Here is a 16,046-nt window from a genome sequence, read left to right on the forward strand (position 1 = left end):
ATCACAATCTCACCTCGGCACTATGAACTCTCCTGATAGAGAAACCAGGGCTAGGGATGAGCGAGTATACTCGTTACTATTCGGTACTATAAGAATAGTATGGTACTCGGGCTACTCGGTACTCCCCGAGTTTCCTTGTGATTACTCGCTAGGAGTAACGAGTACAATGTAAGTCAATGGGAAATGCGAGTAAGCCGAGTAAGTGTCTGCTGGAGCCTATAAAGCGGTCTGGGAGCTGAGGAAAAGGCTGAAATGGGTGCATGATTGTTTAAAAGTCGGTGGTAAAAAGCGGGGAGGGGACTCGAGCTTCCGCCGAGCTTTCAAAATATACTCATTGAGTAATGAGCATCCCGAGCACACTAATGCTCGAGCAAGTAACGAGTATTGATGAGCACGCTCGCTCATCACTAGCTGTCACTCAAGCAGGAGAATGCAGTGCTGGGAGGGGAATAGAGCCAGTGTCACAGGCTTAAGAAGTGCTTCCAGCATCCAAAGCACTTCATCTTCCTTTGCATATCGATTCAAACGCAGATTTCTCTTGTCACAGGGGAATGGACTATCCAGCCAAAGGTATGGCTGTAATTGTCTTTACAAGAGCTATATATGCATATAAATAGTTTGAGGAGTGAAATCCTGCTGACAGATTCACTTTAAATGCAGGTGCTGTTTGAGTAAATGTAATATTACTTTTTAACATCATATGTATTTTGATTATTTTATTTACACATTAGTATATAAGTATTTTATTCATGAATGCAATATGTTAATTATTTATCTTTTTTTTAAAGATCTTTGTTCATTTGAAGGAAGGGAGTGGTACAGATGGTCTTGACACTCTGAAAAACAAGACACAACTGCACAGCACTGTAGCTAAGAGCTTGTGTCAGAATTCATATGGAAAAAATTACATAATATTTACTGGCCCAAGTATCACAAGCTTGAATTTATTTGAAGAATTTGAAAAACAAGGTATGTCATGCTCTCGCCATGTGTTTCTTGACACAAATGTTTAACAATATGTTTAAGTATTTTCAGGCAATCCCGTAGTACAAAAAGAAGCATTTAGCCAATTTAAGTTTCTTTATACTATAAACCATCTACATGTACAGTACCTGTATGGTATTCACTGGCATATAAAGAGTACTTTCAATACACTATGACACTGTCCAATCATAAAGTGGCAGTGTCACAGTGACAGAAAAGTAGACAACCACAGTTCTGATCAAAATTAAATGCCATATAGAAGGTCAGAATTGCGCTGGTGTGGTCACATAAGTTTTTATTTATCTCACATTACCACACTGACAACACCTCCTTAACTACACTAGCAGCATTACTTACCTGTAGTAGTAGGTCTGCCGTCCTCAGCTGCTCCTGAGTTACTCATCTCTCTGATGCTACTATCTGCCTCCTCCACCAGTGCTCCCTCTTGTTTTTTCATGTTTGATTGAAGTGGATCTATCACCAGATTTCACAATGCAAGCTGCAAACATCATTAGGCCGGTTTCACATGTCTGCATATCTCCGGTCCGGAGATATCCGTGTACTGTGTGTCCGAGTGTGTCACACGTGTGGCAGCGGTGTGTCGCCCGTGTGTCGCACCAGTATCACACAGACAGACACCTGGGAATCAGCGCTAGAGGTAGCACTGTTCCCAGGTGCCGGGTGCTGAACACTGCCCTCATCATGGTTCCCTGTTGGCGCTGCCATTAGCACCATCAGGGACCATGATGAGAGTAGTGGTAGTATGCTCCTATACTATATGGATTTTATTATTTTATTCTTATTTTTACAGGTGGGGACACTACAGGAGCATACTACCACTACTCTCATCATTGTCCCTGCTGGTGCTGATGGCAGCGCCGGCAGGAAACCATAATGAGGGTAGTGTTCAGCACCCGGCACTTGGGGACAGCGCTAACAGTTAGCGCTGATTCCCAGGCGCCAGTACGTGTCACAACCGTGTGGTACGACTGTGTGTCCGCAAAAAACAGACTTGTCTCTGTGAGGAGCACACGGACACACTGTCCGTGAAATCACACTGAGGTGTGCACAGACCCATTCATTTGAATGGGTCTGCATGTGTCAGTGTCTTCAGAACGTATGGAAACTGTCTCCACTCGTACCAGAGAAACTGTCGTGTGAAAGAGGCCTAAGATAAAAATTTAACAGTCACAGTAGGTTTACATAAGGTGATCAAAATGCATTTAAAGAATACCCATATGTTTAGTAAGATAGTTTCAACTCATCAAATAGGCAATAACTGGTGTGGCTATACTAAAAAACAAATATATAACCTATTCACATGAAAAGTACAACCACAAAAGATAGAGGCTATAATTCAAATAAAATATAAATTTTTATTATTATAAGGTAAACATTCTATGAGTACAAACAAGGTGTCGATAAACAGACAGCAGGAGGATATATATATATATATATATATATATATATATATATATATATATATATATATATATATATATATATATATATATAAAAATATATATATATACAATTGAAACCAAAAGTTTACATACACTACTTCAAAAGACTGTGACAAAATCACTAGGAAAGTGCTGGAGGGGAGATAGGTTTACCTGAGGCTGTTGGCATCAGTGAACTAAAACCATTAAGTTTCCTTCAGCATGTTATTTGTTGAGAGGGGATAACTCTATAGTAAAGGGAGTGTTTTTTGTGAATGACCATTGTGTAGGGTGGGAGGTCATTCACCATATCTCTCCGCCTCAGGGTGTGGTCTGGGGAATTTTAAATACTTGGCCAGCTGAGGCATTCAGAGTTCAATGTCTGGAGAATTAAGCTCCAGAAGGGAGCTTGTGTATGTTCCTGAACCATGTGGAGTTGCTGAACTCTTAGCAGGCGAATCCCTGCTACTACAAGGACTGCATTCTTTGTGCTACCATTTTTGCTTTGTATTTCCTGTTTTGCCCAGCTGTCTGTGTTTATTTTTACGGACTAAAGGTTGACTTATGTCACCCTGTTAATAAGCAAACCAAAGATTTAAAGAGACGGCGTACCTATGTGTGTAGCCAAGTGAGCGATCTACCACAAGACACATATGCATGTTTTTCTCAATATCTGACATGAAATCAGAATAAACCTTTCCCGTTTTGTCAATTAGGTTTACCATCATTTTTAATATTTGCCAAATGCCAGAATAATGAGAGAGAAAATGTTTTAAGGCATTTTTTATTACTTACTGCAAAGTCAAAAGTTTACATACATTTCATTAGTATTTGGTACCATTGCCCTTAACCCGAATGACTTGGGTCAAATGTTTGGGATATCCTTCCAAAAGCTTCTCGCAATAGTTGGTCGGAATTTGGGCCGATTCCTCCTGAAAAAACTGGTGTAACTGATCCATTAAAACACCTCTCAGCACTATGTGTGCTGCTTTTCCGAGTTATACATCACTGAGGCTTGGCACCTTGGGGACACATGGGAGAGATGACCACAACCTGTCCAGCTGCAACCTTACAATGAATATATATACATATACAGGTGCATCTCACTAAATTAGAATATCATAAAAAAAATTTTTTATTTCAGTTCTTCAATACAAAAAGTGAGACTCATATTATATAGAGTCTTTCAAACAGAGTGATCTATTTCAAGTGTTTATTTCTGTTAATGTTGATGATTATGGCTTACAGCCAGTGAAAACACTAAAGTCATTATCTCACCTGACCTTAACTCCATAGAGAATCTATGGGGTATTGTCAAGCGGAAGATGAGAGACACCAGACCCAACAATGCAGACGAGTTGAAGGCAGCTATCAAAGCAACCTGGGCTTCCATAACACCTCAGCAGTGCCACAGGCTGATCGCCTCGATGCCACGCTGCATTGATGCAATAATTGATGAAAAAGGAGCCCCGACCAAGTATTGAGTGCATTTACCGAACATACATTTCAGTAGGCCAATATTTCAAATGTTAAAGACATTTTTCAGGCTGTTATAAAGTATTCTAATTTGCTGAGATAATGACTTTTGTGTTTTCATTGGTTGTAAGCCATAATCATCAGCATTAACTGAAATAAACACTTGAAATAGATCACTGTTTGTAATGACTCTACATATGAGTTTCACTTTTTGCATTGAAGAACTGAAATAAATTAACTTTTTGATGATATTCTAATTTAGTGAGATGCATGTGTGTGTGTGTATATTGTGAGGCAGTGACTTGGATCATATATAAGGGACGTTATATATCCCCCAGAATGTGTACAGAGACCTATTAAACCCGTTGGAGTGCATTGCAGTCACAGACACAGCTGCGGCTGCAATGCAGGAATGAAGGTGAGCATTGACCTGGTCAGGCTATCTGGCTAAGGCAGATTAAGTAAAACCCAGCAGGGCCTGCATTTCTTAGAGGAGGCTACAGGAAGGCAGTGGGACGGCCTCCTCCCTCCAACCTGGGTTTTCCAGTGGCTCTTGCCACAGGTCCTTTAAAAACCCTGCATTAAGGATTAGTGTTGCTCACTGTTGGGACCTGCTAGGAGCATAGCAGGAAAGCTCAGCAGGTCTGTGTGTAGCTGAACCCACGTCTGGGAAGGCTCTGCACCAGTCAGGGTCTGAGCGGCTCGTTGTTTATGGACTTATGTTAACCCGGCTGCGAACTGGAGGTCTTTCTGTTTTACCCGTGAGTTGTTGAATAAAAGCTGCTTATGTTGGACTTGCTTGGGTCACTGCCTCAGTTACTGCACGGTGTGAACACCGCTGCCTTACAGTTTGGTGGAGAATGCGGGCATTGTGTCTGAGGCATACCCCACCGGCAGCTGCATGACCACAATCCGGCCTGCCATCTTTCAGCCCAAACCCGTGGACAAAATGGAGGAGCTGTTAATGCAATTGATCCTCATGCAGCGGCAGCAACAGGAACTGATCATGCAGCAGCTCAGAGCTCTGCGGGAGACGCCGATGGCACCAGGCCCGAAATGTCGAGAGGCCCGGGACAAGGTTCGCTCAGCGTTGAGGAAGATGGGACCAGAGGACCACAATGGAAGCCTTCCTTACCATCTATGAACGCACAGCAGAGCGGCAAAACCTACCAGCCGGCCAGTGGGTGGAAGTGGTGGCTCCGTTTTTGGTCGGCGATACCCAGAAGGCCTACTTCGACGTCAGTCGGGAGGATGCCCAGGACTACCAGAGGCTCAAAGGTGAGATCCTTGCCCGACTCGGGGTCAATACATACGTGAGGGCTCAGCGCGTATTTTCATGGGCCTTTGTGGAGACCCGACCAGCCCGGTCTCAGGCTTCTGCAGCTGGTAAAGAGGTGACTCCAGCCTGAAACTTTGACTCAAGCCCAGTTGGTGGAGAGGGTGGTGATCGACCGGCTGGTGGGGACTCTGCCGGCCGCTATCCAACGTTGGGTGGGGCAAGGGGACCCCGGCACTCTCGACCAGGTGGTCAGTCTGATCGAGCGGTACTCGGCCACTCAGGACTTTATATGGGACTCTGCCCCCTCGCGGCTGTTACACCGGACCAACCCAGGAACTGGGAAAGGGGTTGCATCCCTCTCCTGAGGACAGTCAGCACCATACTTGTGCTGAAGGGGTACCCCAGAGTGAGAGTGGCAGGAGACCGGTTACCTCCCAAACGGTCACAAGAACTAACAGTACCTCCACCATTAGGTGCTGGCGGCGTCAGGAGCTGGGACATGTGGTTGCTAACTGCCCCCTGACTACAGAGCCCATGGACTGCGGGTATAACCGCCGGATCTCACTGTACACCCAGACCGTCTGTACTGCGAGTACCGACCCCCTGAACAGAGAACCCCAACTGTGCCAGGTACTGGTTAATGGGTACCCAACGGAGGCCCTCTTAGACTTAGGGAGTCTAGTGACTTTGGTACATGAGTTGCTGGTGGCAGGAGACAACCCCAGTGGATGGACAGTCGGGGTTGTGTGTATTCATGGGTACCTCCGAAAATACCCAACTGCGGAGGTAGTTTTGTCCACACCGTGTGGGGACATGAAACATGCGGTGGGGGTGGTAAAAACTCTTCCCCATGGGACTGTGTTGGGAAGAGACTTGGCCCTGTTCTGGACTAGTCTGGAAAAACAAAAAACACTCTTCCCCGGTAAAATTTATTACGGGCGCTGTACCTGAAGAACCCGAGTCAGGGGTACCTGCCGTAGGTGTGTCCAACCTAGGGACAGAGTGTGAACCCGATAGGTTTGCCCTAGAGGTGCTGGCAGGAGAGGTCGAAGAGACTCCATCGATCCCCGAGCTGGAAGTGTCCCGGGGCACGTTTGGGACAGCTCAGCTACAGGATCCCACCCGGACTCGTGCGCGGGAAAAGGTGTTAGATGTAAATGGTGTAGCTCAACAGACCGGTGCAGATACTGCGTTTCCACGCATGGTGGTCAACGGTGGGTTGCTCTATAGGGTAGACAAAATCAGGGACGAGGTCGTGGAACAGTTAGTGGTAGCTCAGTCGTACCATCGGGTGGTTCTGGAGATGGCACACACACACCTGTTGGGTGGACACTTAGGGGTTAAAAAGACACGAGCGTATCTTGCAGAGGTTCTTTTGGCTGGGGATTTACGCGGAGGTCCAAAAGTACTGCAAATCCTGCCCTGAATGTCAGCTGACCACACCCACCACAAGTTTCTGTAGCCCATTGGTACCTCTGCCAGTGATGGAGGAACCTTTTGAATGGATTGCAATGGACTTGGTAGGGCCCATTGTAAAATCCGCTCATGGCCACCAACATATACTGGTGGTCGTCGATTTTGCCACCCAGTACCCAGAGGCTATACCGCTATGCCACACCTCGGCGAAACTGATTGCACGGTAGCTGTTTGCCATGTTCTGTCGCCTTGGGCTACCTAAGGAGATCCTGACAGATCAAGGGACCCCTTTTATGTCCAAGGTGACGACGAAACTGTGCAAACTGCTAAAAATAAAACAATTGCGCACCTCGGTGTACCACCCTCAAACCGACGGGCTAGTAGAACGGTTCAATAAAACCCTCACGTCCATGTTATAAAAGGTGGTTTCTAAGGACGGAAGGGATTGGGACAGGTTGCTACCCTATTTGATGTTCGCCATCCGTGAGGTACCCCAGGCTTCTAGAGGGTTCTCTCCCTTTGAGTTATTGTACGGCAGATACCCTAGGGGTCTGTTGGACGTAGCCAAAGAGACATGGGAACAAAAGCCGACTCCACTTAGGAGTATAATTGAACACGTGGCTAGTATGCAGGACCGGATTGCGGCGGTCATGCCTATCGTGAAAGAACATTTGTTAGATGCCCTGGCAGCTCAGAGGCGCACATATAATAAAAGAGCCATGGTCAGGTCTTTAAACAAGAGCGATCGGATGTTAGTGCTTGTACCCACAGCCGAGAGTAAGCTCATGGCCAAGTGGCAAGGGCCATATAAAGTTCGAGAAAAGGGTGGGGAGGTAAATTACCGGGTGTATCAGCCCAGAAAGAGGAAACCTGAGCAGCTTTATCGTGTAAACCTGCTAAAACCTTGGAAGATCGGGAGGGTTTAGTTACAGACGTCACTCTGGGCATGCCGCCAGAGAGTTCTCTACCTCCAGCCAGGGATGCGTCTGGGGGGGAAAGGTCAGGATAAGTGATGCTCTCACTAAACAGCAGCAAAGGGAGGCTCGCTGGTCCAGCAAAATTCCGACGTGTTCTCAGAGCTACCGGGTAGGACTATGGTTCTCCAACATGACATTGTCACCGAACCTGGGGTAAGGGTACGAATGAGACCGTACCGGGTACCTGAAGCCCGGAGGCAAGCCAACACGGCTGAGGTAAAACAAATGCTCCAGTTAGGCGTCATTGAGGAATCGCGGAGTGAGTGGGGTAGCCCCATCGTATTGATCCCGAAACCAGACGGATCGTTACGCTTCTGTAACGATTTCCGGAAATTAAATGAAGTGTCACAGTTGGACCTTTATCCAGTGCCCAGGATGGATGAGCGGATTGAGAGACTGGGCAGGCCCAGTACTTTACAACACTCAATCTCACCATGGGTTACTGGCAGGTACCTCTCACGAAATCGGCGAAGGAAAAGACCACCTTCATAACTCCGGAGGGTCTATATCACTATGTGGTCTTACCTTTTGGGTTACATGGGGCCCCGGCGACATTCCAGAGGCTGAGGGATATAGTGCTCAAGCCCCATCAGGAGTACGCGTCCGCATATCTAGATGATATCATCATCTTTAGCACCGACTGGCATACACACCTATCCCAGGTACAAGCGGTGCTGGATTCTCTCAGAGCCACGGGGTTAACTGCAAACCTAAAAAAATTTGCGATGGGGCTAGAGGAAGCCTGTTATTTGGGGTATGTGATTGGCCGAGGAGTTATCAAGCCCCAAATCAATAAAGTTGAGGCCATTAAAAACTGGCCTAAACAGTCAAGTACAAAACCTAACTTTGCTGGTAGAACGGCAGCCCTGACCGAGGGGAAAAAATCGGTGATGGTTCGGTGAAACCCTCAGGCAGAAGAAGCGTTTTGTTACTGATCCGGGTGGTGGAACCTCTGTGCTGCGGTGCAAGGAGGGACCCAGAGGGGCGTAACTAAGTATCAACTCGGACCGACCTAGGTCATACGGCGGCTAACGACTCCGTGACCAGGGAGGGACCGAGCAGAGGGACCAGGTGCTACTCTGGGGACAACCTTGTAAGAGAGCAGGTGATTCCCATGGGTCAGATGGGACTGACTGGTATAGCAGATGGGCACAGCAGGCAGGCTGACGAGTGGTTCTGGTGGATGGATTGGCAGACATGGCAGGCGACAGGCGGGAGCCTCTAGGGTAGGCTGTCAGGTGGTCACGGCAAGTGACGGGCAGGAGCCTCCAGGTAGGCTGACAGGTGGTCATGGCAAGTGACAGGCAGGAGCCTCTAGGTAGGCTGTCAGGTGGTCACGGCAAGTGACGGGCAGGAGCCTCCAGGTAGGCTGACAGGTGGTCATGGCAAGTGACAGGCAGGAGCCTCTAGGTAGGCTGTCAGGTGGTCACGGCAAGTGACGGGCAGAAGCCTCCAGGTAGGCTGATAGGTGGTCACAGCAAGTGACAGCAGGAGCCTCCAGGTAGGCACGGCAGGTAGCAAGCAGGAGCCTCCAGGTAGGCACGGCAGGTAACAAGCAGGAGCCTCCAGGTAGGCACGGTAGGTAGCGGGCAGGTGCTTCCAGGTAAGCAGGCGGGCAAAGCCCATAGACAGACTGGCGGACTGAACGGAAGACAGACTGTCGGGCTGGAGAGTAGTCAGGCTGGCGGACTGGACTGATAGTCAGGCTGGCGGGCAGTACTAGTAGTCAGGCTAGCAGTGGGACCTGAGGGCTGAAGCAGAGGTAAGTATACTGTGCATCAACTATTGCTCGGGCACCTCCATATTGGAGGAGGTGCTTTATATATGGGAGGACTTCTGGCAATTAGCTGGGGACTCCTTAGGGCGGCGCGCGGCCCCTTTAAGAGGGAGGGAGCGCGCGCGCGCCCCCTAAGCACAGTGCCCAGGAAGCTGCGTGCGCCGGCAGAAGCAGGAAGAGGAGCGCTGGAGGATGCCGGGCGGGGAGCGCGGCGGTGAGAGGGACGGCGTCTCTGCCTGGCAGGGGGCAGAGATGCCAATGCTACACGTTTCCGTCCATGAAGTTGGCCCTGTGTGGACAGCTGGTCCTCATCAACCCCAACTAAAAGGAAACCTTCATTGTTAAGACAGATGCCTCAGAGGTAGGCCTAGGGGCGGTATTGTCACAAAAAGTGAATGGTGAAGAGCACCTGGTCACCTACTTGAGTACAAAGCTTACCCCGGCGGAGAAAAACTATAGCGTGGTGGAGAAGGAGTGTTTGGTTATTAAGTGGGCCTTGGAATCACGACGTTATTATTTGCTTGGGCGTCAGTTCCGCTTTGTGACGGACCACTCACCTTTGGTATGGATAAGGAACGCCGAGTAGAGGAATGCGAGAGTCACCAGGTGGTTTCTGTCACTGCAAAATTTCAGTTTCTCTGTAGAAACTATGGGAAGTTGCATGCAAACGCAGATGCCCTGTACCGGGCACCCTGTATGGTGACAAATGTTCAACCCCACAAGTTTGAACAGAGGGGGATATCTGAGGCAGTGACTGGGATCGTATATGAGGGACGTTATATATCCCCCAGAATGTAAACAGAGACCTATTAAACCCGTTGGAGTGCATTGCAGTCACAGACACAGCTGCGGCTGCAGTGCAGGAATGAAGGTGAGCATTGACCTGGTCAGGCTACCTGGCTAAGGCAGATCAAGTAAAACCCGGCACGGCCTGCATTTCTTGGAGGAGGCTACAGGAAGGCCTCCTCCCTCCAACCCGGATTTTCCAGTGGCTCTTGCCACAGGTCCTTTAAAAACCCTGCAGTAAGGATTAGTGTTGTTCGGTGTTGGGACCTGCTAGTAGCATAGCAGGAAAGCTTGGGAAGGCTCTGCACCCGTCAGGCTCTGAGTGGTCCAGCGTGGCCATTGCCTACGGCAACTGTTGTTTATGCACTTATGTTAACCCGGCTGCGAACCGGGGGACTTTCTGTTTTACCCGTGAGTTGCTGAATAAAAGCTGCTTATGTTGGACTTGCTTGGGTCACTGCCTCAGTTACTGCACGGTGTGAACACCGCCGCCTTACAGTGTATGTATGTGTATATATATGTGTATGTATATATATATATATATATATATATATATATATATATATATATATATATATATATATATATATATATATATATATATATATATATATATATATATATATATATATATATATATATATATATATATATATATATATATATATATATACCATACAGACCAAAAGTTTGGACACACCTTCTCATTTAAAGATTTTTCTGCATTTTCATGACTATGAAAATTGTACATTCACACTGAAACCATCAAAATTATGAATTAACACATGTGGAATGATATAGTTAACAAAAAATTGTGAAACAACTAAAAATATGTCTTATATTCTAGGCTCTTCAAAGTAGCCACATTTCGCTTTCATGACTGCTTTGCACACTCTTGGCATTCTCTTGATGAGCTTCAAGAGGTAGTCACCAGAAATGGTTTTCACTTCACAGGTGTGCCCTGTCAGGTCTAATAAGTGGGATTTCTTGCCTTATAAATAGGGTTGGGACCATCAGTTGTGTTGTGTAGAAGTCTGGTGGAAACACAGCTGATAGTCCTACTGAATAGACTGTTAGCTGCTTTTTTCTTGCCATAATACAAATTCTAAGTAAAGAAAAACGAGTGGTCATCATTACTTTAACCACTTCGCACCAGAGCCTGTTTTTGCCTTCGTGACCGGGCCAATTTTTTCAATTCTGACCACTGTCACTTTATGAAGCAATTACTCTGGAACGCTTCAACGGATTCCCCTGATTCTGAGACTGTTTTTTCGTGACATATTGTACTTCATGATAGTGGTAAAATTTCTTTGATATCACTTGCGTTTATTTGTGAAAAAATCAGAAATTTGGCGAAAATTTTGAAAATTTTGCAATTTTCAAACTTTGAATTTTCATGCCCTTAAATCAGAGAGATATGTCACACAAAATAGTTAATAAATAACATTTCCCACATGTGTACTTTACATCAGCATAATTTTGGAACCCAAATTTTTTTTTGTTAGGGAGCTATAAGGGTTAAACGTTGACCAGCGATTTCTCATTTTTCCAACAAAATTTACAAAACCATTTTTTTAGGGACCACATCATATTTGAAGTCACTTTGAGGGGTCTTTATGACAGAAAATACCCAAAAGTGACACCATTCTAAAAACTGCACCCCTCAAGGTGCTCAAAACCACATTCAAGAACTTTATTAACCCTTCAGGTGCTTCACAGGAATATTTGGAATGTGGAAGAAAAAAATTAACATTTAACTTTTTTCACAAAAATGTTATTTTAGACCCAATTTTTTTTATTTTCACAGGGGTAACTTGAAAAAATGGACCCCAAAATTGTTTGTGCAATTTCTCTTGAGCGCGCTGATACCCCATATGTGAGGGAAAACCACTGTTTGGGCGCACGGCAGGGTTCGGAAGGGAAGGAGCGCCATTAGACTTTTTAAATGTAAAATTTGTCTGAATAATTAGCAGACGCCATGTTGCGTTTGGAGAGCCCCTGATGTTCCTAAACAGTGGAAACCCCCCACAAGTGACCCCATTTTGGAAACTAGACCCCTTAGGGAACTTATCTAGATGTGTGGTGAGCACCTTGAACCCCAAGGTGCTTCACAGAAGTTTATAATAATCAGCTGTAAAAATAAAATTTTCACATTTTTCCCACAAAAACGTTTTTCATCCCTTAATTTTGCATTATCATAAGGGTAATAGGAGAAATTGCACCATGAAATTTGTTGTGCAATTTCTCCTGAACACGCCGATACCCCATATGTGGGGGAAAACCACTGCTTTGGTGTACGGCAGGGTTCGGAAGAGAAAGGAGCGCTATGTTGGCTGGGATAGGCTGCAGACACCATGTCACATTTGAAGAGTCGCTGACATGCCGAAACAGCTGAAACCCCCACAAGTGACCCCATTTTGTAAACTACACCTCTCAAGGAATTTATCTAGGGAAGTAGTAAGTATTTTTTAATTTTTAAATTTATACCATTGGGCAGTGAAAAAAGCATAATTATATTTTTACCACAAAAAAATGTTTTACCCTCAGATTTTACATTTTCACACAGGGCAATGGGTAAAAATGGTGCCAAAATGTGTCACACAATTTCTTCTAAAAGTGTCAATACCCCATATGTGGCTGTATCGTACCGCTCAGCCATACGGCGAGATCTGGGGGGGGGGGCGGAGCGCTATTTGACAATTGGAGAACAAATTATTGTAGAATAGGCATTTGGATTTGGGAGCACAAAATTTTCAGAATTTCTTTTGGGGGGCAAGGGCCATTTCGCTTTTCCAGAGCCTTTCTGCTACCAGTAACTTGGAAGTCCCTTATATTTTTAACAGATAAGGGACCTGAGTTGGGACTAGCTTTTTTTGAGGACTGAGTTGAAGCTTTTATTGGGGACATTTTACGCAACATTTATCCGGCTCTCTAGGCTGAGCACTTACATCGGCGTTTCCATCTAAATTTCCAAGTGATGTAATTCAGATGAAACCCCTGCGGGATCCATTCACTGTAATGAGGCAGCAGAGTTACTCTGGACTCCGTCTGGCCTCTGTTTAGCGGTGTCCTTTTTTTCCTAAGTGCACAAAACTGTGGCCAACCGCACTTTTATGCACGCCTAAAACAAATGACACCGTGGGATCACAGGCCAGACGGCATCCACAGTGGCCTATATCTGCCTCATTACAGGGAATCTTCCGTCATGGGTTCCGGCTGAATCACATATTTCAGAGATTTACACGGAAACTCTGGCGTAAGTGCTCAGCGCAGAGGGCAGGATAAATGTGAGCAGAGCCTTACTGCAATCTTTGGGAGACATAATAAACAAATCAATAGCAGGTGAAGAATTGGTTTTATTTATTTTTTTACGCCGTTCCTCGTGTGATATAACTGATTAGATTACTTTATTCTTCGGGTTGGTGCGATTACAGAGATACCAGATTTAGATCGGGTTTTTATGATTGACAGCTGTCACACACTAAGAGACGCTTTTTTTTTGCAAAATCTAGTTTTTGCATCGCCATATTTAGAGAGCTATAATTTTTCCATATTTTGGCCGAAAGAGTCATGTGATGGCTTGTTTTTTGCGTGACGAGTTGACATTTTTATTGGTACCATTTTTGGGTACGTGACATTTTTTGATCGCTTTCTATTCCGTTTTATGGGAGGTAAAATTAACAAAAACCAACAATTCAGGAATTGTTTTTTGAGTTTTTTTTTATGCCATTCTGCGTGTGGTAAAAGTAATAAGGCAGCATTATTCTTCGGGTCAGTACGTTTACAGCGATACTACACGTACTGTATATTTTTTTATGTTTTGGCGCTTTTACACAATAAAATAATTTTATAGAAAAAATATTTTTTTTGCATTGCTTTATTCTGAGAGGTATAACTTTTTTATTTTTCGGCTGATGGAGCTGTATTGTGGCTTGTTTTTTGCGGAACAAGATGACATTTTCAGTGTTACCATTTTTATTTCCATTTTGCTTTTTGATTGCATTTTTTTCCACTTTTTGTTTGGCGATATGAGGAAAAAGCATAGTTTTTTGCTCCGTTTTTTATTTATTTTTATTACGGTGTGCACAGAAGGAGTTAATTAGTGTGACAGTTTTATAGCTCGGGTTGTTTCGGACGCGGCAATACCAAATATATGTACTTTTTTTATTTTTGCAAAAATATATGGATTTATCTGTTTAATATTTTATTTATTTATTTTAATTTATTTTGTATTTTTTTTTAACAGTTTCAAAACATTTTTTTTTACTTTTTTTTACATTTTTACTTAGTCCCTGTATGGGACACTAATTTTTATTTTTCTGATCCCTGATCTCATGTAATGTAATAGACATATATTACATTACATGAGATCTTCACACAGTCAGTCTCCTGCCAGGCTACAGCTGCGTGCTGAGCCAGGCAGGACACCATATATGGCAGAGCTGGAGGCGGTCATGTGACCTCCAGCTGCCATAGCAACCCAAGGTCCTGAAAGGAATCAGGGGTCGTCGGAGAGGTAAGTGGACAACCCCCTCTCCTCCTGCTGTCTTCTATATGCCGCGATCACTATAGATAGCGGTATATAGAAGACAGCAAAGGGTTAATATCACTAGGACCTGATCTAATCAGGTCCCGATGATGTTCCCTGTCAGAGCTATCGCTCTGCACCGCACCCACAGCGCTTGCAGGACCCTGGGGGTCCTGAGCGCTGCGAGACCACCCACCATTTTTAAACGTCCGCGCTGCACAGAGCCCAGGCAGCGCGGACGTTTATCTACAGTGGGCGGTCAGGAAGCGGTTAAGAAATAAAGGTCAGCCAGTGCGACAAATTGGGAAAACTTTGAAAGTGTCCCCAAGTGAAGTTGCAAAAACCATCAAGCGCTACAAAGAAACTGGCTCACATGAGGACCGCCCCAGAAAGGAAGACCAAGAGTCACCTCTGCTTCTGAGGCTTAGTTTATCCGAATGACCAGCCTCAGAAATCGCAGGTTAACAGCAGCTCAGATTAGAGACCAGGTCAATGCCACACAGAGTTCTAGCAGCAGACACATCTCTTCAACAACAGTTAAGAGGAGACTTTGTGCAGCAGGCCTTCATGGTAAAATTGCTGCTAGGAAACCACTGTTAAGGACAGGCAACAAGCAGAAGAGACTTGTTTTGGCTAAAGAGCACAAGGAATGGACATTAGACCAGTGGAAATCTGCTTTGGTCTGATGAGTCCAAATTTGAGATTTTTGGTTCCAACCACAGTGTCTTTGGGCGACGCAGAAAAGGTGTACGGATGGACTCTACATGCCTGATTCCCACCATGAAGCATGGATGAGGAAGTGTGATGGTGTGGGGGTGCTTTACTGGTGACACTGTTGGGGATTTATTCAAAATTGAAGTCATACTGAACCAGCATGGCTACCACAGCATCTTGCAGCGGCATGCTATCCCATCCAGTTTGCGTTTAGTTGGACCATCATTTATTTTTCAACAGGACAATGACCCCAGACACACCTCCAGGCTGTGTAAGGGCTATTTGACCAAGATGGAGAGTGATGGGGTGCTACGCCAGATGACCTGGCCTCCACAGTCACCAGACCTGAACCCAATCGAAATGGTTTGGGGTGAGCTGGACCGCAGAGTGAAGGCAAAAAGGCCAACAAGTGCTAAGCATCTCTGGGAACTCTTTCAAGATTGTTGGAAGATCATTTCCGGTGACTACCTCTTGAAGCTTATCAAGAGAATGCTAAGAGTGTGCAAAGCAGTCATCAAAGCAAAAGGTGGCTACTTTGAAGAACCTAGAATATAAGACATATTTTCAGTTGTTTCACACTTTTTTGTTAAGTATATAATTCCACATGTGTTAATTCATAGTTTTGATGCCTTCAGTGTGAATGTACAATTTTTATAGTCATGAAAAT

The 16,046-nt window shown here is 45.2% G+C and overlaps 1 protein-coding gene across 1 annotated transcript in view; it reads left to right on the forward strand.

Moving 5' to 3' along the window:
* The window catches only part of PGBD5 (piggyBac transposable element derived 5), a 671,274-nt gene that overhangs the window by 363,460 nt on the left and 291,768 nt on the right, over nt 1-16,046 (forward strand). Inside the window, exon 4 of the mRNA XM_073660236.1 lies at nt 789-969. Coding sequence (XP_073516337.1) covers nt 789-969 — 181 coding nt within the window. The remainder of the gene's footprint in view (nt 1-788; nt 970-16,046) is intronic.

Source organism: Phyllobates terribilis, unplaced genomic scaffold (genome assembly GCF_046119375.1).
Source record: "Phyllobates terribilis strain yellow unplaced genomic scaffold, ASM4611937v1 Scaffold_24__1_contigs__length_18792416, whole genome shotgun sequence".
Lineage (NCBI taxonomy): Eukaryota > Metazoa > Chordata > Amphibia > Anura > Dendrobatidae > Phyllobates > Phyllobates terribilis.